At 36.6% G+C, this 10,950-nt stretch overlaps 1 protein-coding gene across 1 annotated transcript in view; it reads left to right on the top strand.

The window, feature by feature from the left end:
* The window catches only part of ERICH1 (glutamate rich 1), a 61,599-nt gene extending 51,055 nt beyond the window's left edge, over positions 1 to 10,544 (top strand). Inside the window, exons 4-6 of the mRNA XM_057371977.1 lie at positions 1,618 to 1,992; positions 4,672 to 4,866; positions 9,456 to 10,544. Of these exons, the coding sequence (XP_057227960.1) occupies positions 1,618 to 1,992; positions 4,672 to 4,866; positions 9,456 to 9,529 (644 nt within the window). The 3' untranslated portion in view covers positions 9,530 to 10,544. The remainder of the gene's footprint in view (positions 1 to 1,617; positions 1,993 to 4,671; positions 4,867 to 9,455) is intronic.
* Positions 10,545 to 10,950: the final 406 nt, after the last annotated feature.

The raw sequence follows: 10,950 nt of genomic DNA, 5'->3' as shown, positions 1-10,950 counted from the left end.
CACACCAACAGCACAGGGAGATCGGGAATGAGGGTTACAGGCAGTTCATCAGGACAACAGCTCCTGCCAGGAGCCYRCTCCAGGGTGTTTCCTATRGGGTCACAGCCTCYCTCAGGCTTGCACTTGCACAAGTGTAAGGTCCTTCACAAGCTCTCTGCCCACCATGGCTCTCYAAGGGCTGCAGGAGCACAGCTGCTKCACCATGGTATCCCCACGGACTGCAGGGGAATCTGCACTGGGGAATCTGCAGGGGAATCTGCTAGAGCACCTCCTGCACTGACCTTGGTGTCTGCMCAGTTGTGTCACCTSTTCTCACTCTGCTCTTCTCTGGCTGCAATTCATCTGCACAATAACTTTTTCCCCTTTCTTAACTACGTTATCCCAGAGGCATTACTACCATCGCTGGTGGCTCAGCCTTGGCCAGCAGCAGGTCTGGCTTGGAGCTGGCTGACATTGGCTCTGCCAGCACAGGAAAAGCTTCTGGCAACTTTTCACAGAAGTCACCCTTGCAGCACCCCTGTGACCAAAATCTTGTCATGCAAACTCAATACATAGAAGAAATCTGTCATTCTGCAATCTGGGATGTTTAAACGTGTGAAGATTTTTTTTAGACCATGAATGAGGGAATTCCAGTTAGTTAGGAATGATTATGGACATKGATATGGACTTAAGCAGCAGTGCATTCAGAGGGAAGATGGGTTCTGGCTTCTGGCCAAATCTTCCTTAGCTAGTGCTAGAGGGGCTAACACTCAGAAGTGAATGTGTGGGAGGAGCAGTCAGTGCACAGGGTCAGAGATTACGTTAAAACTCAGGCTTTGTGTATAGAGATAAGATCTGAGTAAAGAAGCCCAAAAGCTGTCTTGCAAAGCAAGAGGGACTTATTTCCTGTGACATTTGAGCCTTTTGAAGAATTAGGTAATAAGGAAATTATAATGTAGCAAGGGAACAGCAGAATCAAGGCAGGCTGTTAAAGAGATTGGAAATTACTTACCAAGGTCAATGTTGCCTTGCATGCTTTTCCTATAAAGTTGATGTCCAAAACTGAGCAGTAAGATATCCCAAAGGAGATAATGTTTAAGGAGGAGAAAATAGATGAGTCAGAAACAGATGCTTGGTGTTTTTAAAGCAGAGCACTGTYCTGAATGGATATCATCAATATAAACACTATAATCTTTCATTGTAATTGTGTTAATTCTCCTTGTGTTCCTGGTCAAACCTACAAACTGGTGGYGTGGGACTCTTTGGGGAGTTGTCTCATGCTGTGTCCCCCAGTCTGCCTATACGTTTTTTTGCTCTGGGAATTCTTTTGACCTCACTGTATAGAAYGATATTAGCTGCCTTAAGAAAGTAAATGAGATATAAAGTATGTAGCATGAAGGAGAATACAATCTTTATTGAGAACAGAAGGGGAAAAAAAGCTTGTCTTCTCACTCAATGCATTCAGAAAAGTTGGCTTTGACATTGTAATACTGAAAGACWTTGTAAGCATAAAAGTAAGGGTAGAGCCACTCAGGTATCCCAGAATTTGAAGGGTGTCATATTTCATTATATGGAGTTCTAAAATGCTTATTACAGATCTTGTTATTTACAGCTCTCATGTCTCTTTTAAATCTGCAGAAGAGGAATATCAAGGGCAAACCAAGAGAAAGCGCATTCGAAGGAAGAAACAAAAGAGCAAAACAAACAAAAGTAATTTACATGGAGAACAAACAGATACTGGAATGCAAGAGGCTGTTGTTCAAGATAATTTACAGCTGCAGAAGACAGACCATCCCAAAATAAGCAAAAACAAAAAGAGGAAAATGAAAAAGAAGAGACAGAAAGAAAAAAAGAGAGCAGCTGGCTTGGTAACAAAAACTACCGGTGTGGATTTTACATATCAGCCCGACAAAAACAACAGAGAAGAAGCAGCAGGCTTAAAAGACATAGATGAAAAGGCAGATAGCATTCTGGACTTCCTGCAGGCAACACAACAAATTTATTTTGCTGACAGTATGTACCAATGTTTCTCCTTTCTTTTTATGAGTATTACCCACAGGGGAAAATGGATATGCATTTATTACTCCTGTAAAAGGGGACAAATCTACTAAAGAAGTTTCTCTCTTGAGCTCAGTAGGAAACGTGAGTACCTAGTATTTGTCCCACTTTCTGGTGTATACCTGAATATATAAGAATTCACATCAATAGAAACAAACTGTGGTCCTCTGTCTTTAAAAATATATATGATGTTCCTTGCTCTTCTCTTAAACATTCCAATACACTTGGGACAAGTGTTTTAAATGGGCTGAATTCTTCCTTCTGCAAGCACACATCCAGAAGAATTAGTTGCTTTCAGAGAGCTTCAAATGAGGGCAATTGCAAACTACTTTTATGCTTAGCATCTCTGAACCAATTTACTTTTTGGAACGTTCTGCTTCCCAGGACGAAATTTATTGTATGCTACAAGGAAATCTAGACAGACAGCATTTAAAGGAAAGGGGAAGATACTATTGGCACTGGGAAAGTATGGCTTTAATTGGCTTAAAATGCTTGTGAACAAAATGAATGGAGCCTGATGTTTAATGCACATTCCATAGTACCTGTAGAAGCACTACATGGATTTATCACTGATGGCCCATTCAGTGTGCACTGGTCACTGTGGAGCTGAATGGAGAGTATTAAACAGCTTACCTACCTGTACTAGTCCATCTTAAATCAGAGCTGTCGGCTTCTAGTAGCATAAAATTAATCTTTTGACTACAGAATTACTTTCAAAACTATCAAGATTACATCAGGGATTTCATGTTAATTTTTTTTTTCAAGATTTATACATAGCATTTTCTTTGCTTGATGCCAAATTTTTCTGCTGCATCAGGTCTTCATACTAAGCCTAGCATCTAAAATCTGTCTTACTTTATGGCTAAGGTATTTCCATCATGAAAATTAAGAATTTTACTACTTCACCATATGGCTAAGTAAATGCAAGCTAAGCTGCATGCATTTTATGTAGTGGAATTCCACTACAGCAAGATTGCAAATTCCTCAATTTCTGCTGTTAATACATGACCCAGAACTGAAATCTGATCAGTTTTCCAGAGCTGTGTTGCATGTCGAATTTTAAGAAATAAGAGTGTTGTTGAACTTCMAGCTTTCCTGCAAGTCAAGTTCACATTTTGGCAGTTTTTGACAAACTGATTGGCCCTGGTTTCAAACCAGTAGATCAGAGTGTTGAGCCAGGGAGCATCTTGGAWTCTAGAGAGGAATTCTTAGGTAAAAGGAAGTTATCTGCAGATGAGATATGACATCTATAAATCAGAGTGTGACTAACTTGTTAGGCAGATCCCAGTTTATATATGGATCTGACATTATGCTGTTTGCCTTTTCTAGTTGAATGACTTTAACACTCCCTGTTTTTTTTTAGTGAAATTGGAAGGCATTGGTTTTAGCAGCATTTTCAAATGGACACATTGGATTATACTTCTAGTACATATGTTAAAAATCTGAATAGGAAAAATTCTGTACTTCTCAGGTGTCTTGCTGGTAAAAAAACAGAATTAAAGGGAGTCTGATGAAAGGGACAGACAACACATTGCTGGAATGAAAAATGAATTTATTTTTCGGTACTGTATAAAAAATTGTGTTGGATGTTGCACAGCAGCCTCACAGTGCTYTGCACTGCTCCCTGGAAGGGTGTTGATAACACACCAGGGTTTTCCTACTGCTGGGCAGAGCTGGTGCTGTACCAGCACTGTCTCACCAACATTCCCCTCCATCATGGGGCTGGGAGTGGGCAAGATGCTGGGAGGGCACACAACTAGGGCARCTGATCCAAATTCACCAAGGGGATATTCTGTACCATGTGATGTCAACTCAGATATAAAAGCTAAGGGAGGAAGGGAGAATGGGGCATTCATTATTTTACAGTGTTTGCCTTCCAGAGCAACTGCTACATGCACTTAAGCCCTGCTTCCTGGGAAGTGGCTGAACATCACTCACTGGTGGAAAATAGAGAATAAACTTCTTTTTCTCTTTAATTATGTGTGTGCAAACATTCACTAGTTTTGGTGGCTCTTTTGTGGTTTTGGGTTCTTTTAGCAAACTGCCCTATCTCAACCTGTGAGTTGTTTTTCATCTCATTTTCTTTACCCTTTCCCACTGGGAAAGGGAATGATAGAGTGGCTTGGTGGGCACATAGCATGTGCTAAAATCAACGTGTTGTAACAATATATGTCCTTCTCTGCTGTCCTGTGTGCTGTAATACTTGCTTTTGAAATAAAAACAAGTAAAGGTGCAATACCAAGATAATTGTTTGCCTCCAGAAGTGCGTTACAGTAGTTCCTCAGAGTTGTTCCCTTTTCCAAATGTGTGTGCAATTTATAATACATAGTGTGTAGTAAGCAAAAACACAGTGCTTAGCCACAGTGCAGTTTCTTCATCACACCTTCTTCTTCTGCTAATTTCGCAAATTTGATTCTTCTTGCATTCCTGTGATTATAAATCCTATTGTCTTATTGTATTTTGTAGTTTTTGCCTTACCCTTGTGTTAATAGTYAACAAAAAACATTTAACAAGCTGCTCTTTAGTGCCTGATATTTGGTTGTCAGTTGTACTAAAAAGGAAGCTGCTGTCTTTGAAAAGAAAGTATAATTAGGAAATTACTGAATATTTTTAATATTTTCTCTGTTTTTCCAGAGAAATCAGAATGCAGAGATGCTRCTGTCAATTCAGCAACTGCCCAAGAGCTCTTACAATGTCTTGAATCTCGCACCATCTCTTCCTCAGATTTGACTCATCTGCATCGGCTGAAATCCCTTGTATTGCTACAGGATATTGAGAGATTGAAGGATGCTCTGAAACAATTCCAAGAACAATCCACAATGTCTCCTGGTGGGTACCATTTGCTCATGTTCGTACACTGATATGTTTTTATTGCTTAAAATTCACATAATTTTCTTTTTTTTTCATTAGGAAGCGGTAAATAATTATATAATAGCAAATATATGCTTATTTGAAAATTTRAAATGATAATTCCCACCAAAACGACAGTGATATCCCTCTTTCCCATTTGTTTACAATCAATATGGAAGSTGTTCTCACTTCACAGCAACTACGGAATACAAGATGATTCAGGGGTTTAAACCAATAATTTTTAAATCTGGAGTGTTTTAAGATTTAATCATATTTAAAGTATATCTTTAATACATTCCCATGGTAGACTTCTTAAATTTCAGGAATTCACATATTTATCTTGGAGATTTCACTCTTCCAATTAAGGATTAATTTTACATGCATAAGAACCAATAAAACCCATTATTTATTTCTTCCTGGTCACCTACATCACTTCTTTAATACACAAATTTTGCAATCTAAATTTTGATTTACAGTTTTGGTTTTGTTTAAATACAAACATGTCACATAAGTTTCTAAAAAATACCGTTTATGTAAGAATTTAAACTTGCTCATTATAACAAAATATATTTTGAAGTCATTCATAAAAAGAAAAATTACTGTGTTACTAAATCGTTTCATGCCTGAGGCATAAGCTCCCTCTGTTCTGTATTATGACCCATATAATTTTAGTAGAATCTGTTCTTATGCAGTTAATAGTTCCTTAAGTGAATGTGGGATCAGCATGTACATAGCATCCCCATAAGATATAATAATTCATTTTCCATGTAGTCTTCATTTGAACAGTTATTGCTACTAGTCATTTGAACTGGTGTTACAGTATCAGACGAAAATCTACAGGACGTGCTGAATTTTCTTGCCTCCCAAAGAATTTGATCGGAGTTGAGAGTACTTGGGTACGTCACGAGAGAGTCTCTCATTTTAGATTTTGCTCTGAGTTTTTTGAGGAGTAACAGCAGAAATAGTAGTGTGGTAAGTGTAAGATTATTGCCATCAGAGGCTTAGCAATAGCATTCAAAGAAGAGACATCTGCTTGTATCTTCATTAAATAATTTACACCATGATAGTGGCTAAAGATCCTCACCAAGACTGGAGCCTACTGAATGCTTTGTGTTGTACAGAGAAAAGAGAGAATTCCTGCCTGTGGAGTTCAGAGCTGATATTTTATTTGAAAAGGATGCTCTTAGAGAAATACATATATAATCTTCTAAGGGTAGATGTACAGTATGACAGCCTTTGAAGTTCTGATGGATATGAATTATCCACATATACATGGAATGAAATAATTTCTGTGCATTTCAAGCCTACAATCTCCAATCTTAATTATAATCACATTGTCTCATTGGACGTAATAYACATGTGCAAACCAAGTAGAACTCAACAGGAATAGTGAAAATAGTATTGCCCCTTTATTGAATGAACTAATTCAGTTATTTTGATTAATTCCAAATGGAATTGTTGAAGTGACAACATTCAGGATCTTCTTTACACACCTTATCTAAATTTTGTACAATACAGTTGGAGTTCTGTTGAGTTTTGCAGCCTTGAGACAAGTTGGTCTGTTTACTTTTGTATAGCAGAAATGTCAATCTGAAGAGAGAACACAGAAGTAAATTAAAACCTCTAATTTTCCAGTGTATGTATTCTTCATTTCAAAAAGCAAATGACAATTTTCTGTGTAGTTTTTAAAACTCATTGATGTTTCTGCTGGTGCAACCTGGAATTGTTTACTCTTCCAGTTGATTTTTTCTCTAGTAACTGCTCTCACTCTGGGCTCGATTCTAATCTTGTTCCAAGTTCACAGTGGTGTAATCATAATAGTTGATTTGATATTCATGAGATACAACAACATAAGAAAGRGGAAAATACATTCTTATAATTACTAAAGGATAATTAAGCACCTGCTAGTCATTAATTTTCCTCAGCAGACTTCAACAAATATATTCTATTTGTAATTCAGGAAATTCAGTGAATGAAAATATAATGCATTGAAATTTTACTTTGAATTAGGCTTTTAATTATACTTTTTTTCCTACATTTTGCTAAAATGTAGGAAAAATATAGGTCACCTGCCCAGTGTGGATTTTTTGCATTTTAGTTTTCAGTCCCAATGAGCAGGTGATAAAAGTTAAGAGTTATTACCAAAACCTGTTGTCTTAATGAATTTAAGTTCTTATTATAGAAAGACAAGTTAGGGCTGTTTATGAAGGTAAAAATGCACAGTACATAATTGTAGTCTAACTTTTTATGACTTTGTCTTAATACCTTGTCTTTTTTCTCTTTCTTTTTACTGGGGTGCGTTGCTAGAAGGAAAGGTTATTCCTTCCATGTATTAACATGATAAAAAAACTTGATTTTAGGACAGTGTATTACTTTTACAAAATCAATATTTTATTCCCTGTACTTCAAGAAGCAGTATCTTAACCCTTTTTCCCATGGTTATGATTGTACTTAAAATGCCATCATCAAAGAAGTAAAGATAAGTGCTATCTGTTTTGTTCACTTAAAACTGTTAAAACTGTTTTGTTCAGTTTTCTTTAATTCCAGGAAAGGAAGCTTAAGAAAAAAATGAAAAGTGATGCATCGCTTCATATAAGTGCACATTCTCCATTAGTAAAATTTACAAATTATATATRCCATTATGTCTTTTATTTCCTCATACATATATATGTTATGATTTCATCTAAGCTTCCACTGGGGTTACCAAGTCCCACTTGGCATGTTTATGCCTACTGATGATAAAAGTGCTTTAGAATAAATCCATGGACTGCTCAASGTCTGCAGATCACAAATATGAAAAYCACTGGTTCAATTCCATCATTTGGTATTTCCTTTACATCTCTTAGCATGTTACTCAAATTGGAAATCACGGTGCATCCAGAAGAAAAAAAGAAACTGGAAATAAATTTCTGTTTTATCTTAAGCTCTTAGATCCCCATATTTGCAGTCATATTGAAAAAAGGCCTAACAAGGGTGGTGGTAGGGTCTGATAAATTTTGCAGGAAAAGGAAATACTAAGGAGATTCAGGCACAAAAATTATCAACAATAGGTATTACCTTTTAACACTTCATTTAAATGAAAAAAAAAATATTTAAACAAAATCTCTGTGGTTCAGAGGTACTGGTTGTTCTGTTCAGTTGTCATCCTCCATCAACTTACTTTGTACTTTGCATTTCAGATTATTCCATCAAGTTACTTTTGACCTTGTGCATGAGTGATCAGACAAAGATGAGGTTGTTCAAGAGTGTTTAGGGGAACATGGTCATTTCAAGTTGTCATTGTTCTCAGTCTGTAAAATGGAACAAAATGCCCTATTACTATTTCCACTTATTTGGTAGTCTTTAACAAAAAGTACTTAACTCTACCTAAAAGYTTCAATAAGTGCAGGGAAGAGAATGTCTAGAAGTCACATAGACATGGTTTTCTCATGATGGGGGCTTTGTGATCTCTGTTAGAAAGTCTGTGGCCGTTAGCAAAAGGAAGCCAAAGACATTCATGATCCTCCACTGTGCAGTGGGCAAAGGAGAAGAGCTGTGACTGGAAATAATGCTCCYGTTGCTGGCTGGAAACTAGCTGTTGAAATGAGAGCTACGTAATTCCCATTTCACATCAATTATTAAAGCATAGGTGATTGCCTAATTAAGAAAAAAAAGTMATTTTCTCCTAATTTATGAACTCATTTATGAACTTCTCATCAAATTCATTGTATTATCTATTAACATTTTCCCTTTGTTGGTTAGTTTCAAGTCTCAAACATACTCTTCCCTTGTTGCCTAGGAAATTATCACTCATGGCGGAGCTGGAAGCTTCTTTTAACAGACTTTTTATTTTGAGAATTGTCATTTATATAAGTCTTCATTGCAGAGGGATGCACGTTTTGCAGACCAGAAGTAATGCAGTTACTGTGTGCCAGCAGTCAGAGACTGGATAATACAGAGGCCTTAAAATGAYTGAATTTACACTTCTTTTTTTCTTTTTTTTGAATGAAAGGGTRTTTAAAGAAAAGGAAAAGAAAATTGAAAACTGTATTAGCATAATCTTACAGAATCATCTTAAACATGATTATTATGTGATAAGTACTGCAGAAAGTTCTGTCATTAAGTATCARTACAGCCACATAAGTAATCTTTGAATTAAGACAGAAGCCATAGCATTTTGAGGCTTTAATGCAGCTATCTGTACCATATGACTCATTCTAAACTGGGGCTTCTAGGTACTACTGTAAGTTAAATAATGATGTGTGAAATTACTCTCCAGACAGAAAGAAGCCTTGCCCGTATAATCATGTCATTTCAATCTCATTTTTTCTGAATTACTGRATCATAACAAATAGGACATTTCAGAGTGTAGGAACAAAATTTTTTCTCATACAAATGACTGAACTCCTAAAATAAAATGCACCTGCTTCTATAGAAATACATATGTATCAGTTTCAAGCTCCAATATATGCTCTGATTTTACAGAAATGTTAATATTGAATGGAAACATATTTTCGCACAAACCTTTCTCTCAGCGCTCAGAAATGTCATGAAGGTATTTCAGGAGGAATGTGTTTTCTTTGTTTCAGATCATGCCAAGGTAGCCACATCTCTGTTTCACTACTGGATTACAGATATCCTTCCTGTGAAGAACAGGAAATAAAACCTTGCCGCTATGTCCATATGCACAGGATTAAAATTTGTTGTACAAACTCTTAACAGAGTAGCAATTGTTCAGGAAGAGCAGTGTCAATACACTTTCTACACCTTCAGGTAAATGGATTCTTTTTAGGTGTTGCAAACTCCAGAAGACAATGAAGGTGTGTAACTGCAGTGTGACATTTGTGATTGTTGGTCAAGAGTGTGGCTCAAGACTTCCAATGCATTGAGATGTACATTTCACTTCAGGATAAGGGACTTAACTGGAATTATTAAGTCTCTATCAGGTATTTTGTTAAGGAAGCATAGTATTTATTATCTTTTTTGTTTGTAAATGTATTGTTCCTTTCTGGAAATTATATTTCTTGACGTTTTTGTATATCTGCTTCCCTGGAAAACAGAACTATATTTTTTGTATTTAAACCTAAGCAATGATATTGTCTGAGGAATGTATTTTTGCTGAATAAACTATTAAATTGTGGAAATAGATGCATTTCTACTCGTGGGTCATGTAGGTTGTATTTGGAGTTACGCGTAACTTGGMTGGTGTTTTCAGAACTTCTCCATGGCTCAGCCTGTTACAATCCAATGGGTTTCACTGCAGAGTTATGGGWTTGGGTTCTCTCTAACTGATTACTGTGTAATCTGTCTACTGCTGTGTAATATTTCTGCAATTGTACATAATGAAGTAAATAATATCCATGGCTGTAAAATGTTTTGGAATCGTGAAGAAAAAAGTGTTTTGTGAGAGGGTCTTCTCTCAGCTGTATTATTCATCTGATCAGATGAACCATGTCTCATTTCTAGGTTTGTTAGCTTTGTCATCAATAAGATAGGGCCAACATATTTAACTTCTCCACCATGGAGGAGTGCTTGCAGGTATACTACTGATGAGACTATATAAACATTGCAGGATTTTTTTGCTTTGTTATTTTCTTTTTTATTTTATTGCCTGATGTATCCTGTAGCAAGGCATTGGTTTGGTGATGCTCAAAATTCATAATAAAAATAGAATCATACCTCTTTCTCATTAATTGAAGAAATTAAAAGGGTTTGGTGATACACCAAATGATTATAGGTGCGGAAAAACCAGTCTCATTGCTAAGGGAGCTTTGCAGCTCTGAAGAACTTGAGTTTGGTCTGTATCTGCTAGGAAAGGTATATAAACCAGACTTTGCAGAGGGGAAACTTGTAGCGTRTCCTCTCTTTTAATTCTCCTGGATTGTTAACACAGAGGTATTGAACTGTAGCTGTGACTTTACACTGAGATCCTGTGTGCCTCAGTCCCACATCTGGAAAAAGAAGAAAACATCACCTGAATGTGAAGCACCTAGGTGCTCTCTACTGACTCATGGGAAATGAGACACTTCATCTTCTGTTTAAGGCTGGAGTGTCAGAGAGTAAATGAGGCTTAGGAACTGCAAA

The sequence above is a fragment of the Malurus melanocephalus genome, unplaced genomic scaffold (assembly GCF_030028575.1).
Source record: "Malurus melanocephalus ecotype Western Australia unplaced genomic scaffold, MMel_1.1 scaffold_6, whole genome shotgun sequence".
In the NCBI taxonomy this organism is placed as follows: Eukaryota; Metazoa; Chordata; class Aves; order Passeriformes; family Maluridae; genus Malurus; species Malurus melanocephalus.
This window is presented reverse-complemented; position numbering and strand designations above follow the sequence as displayed.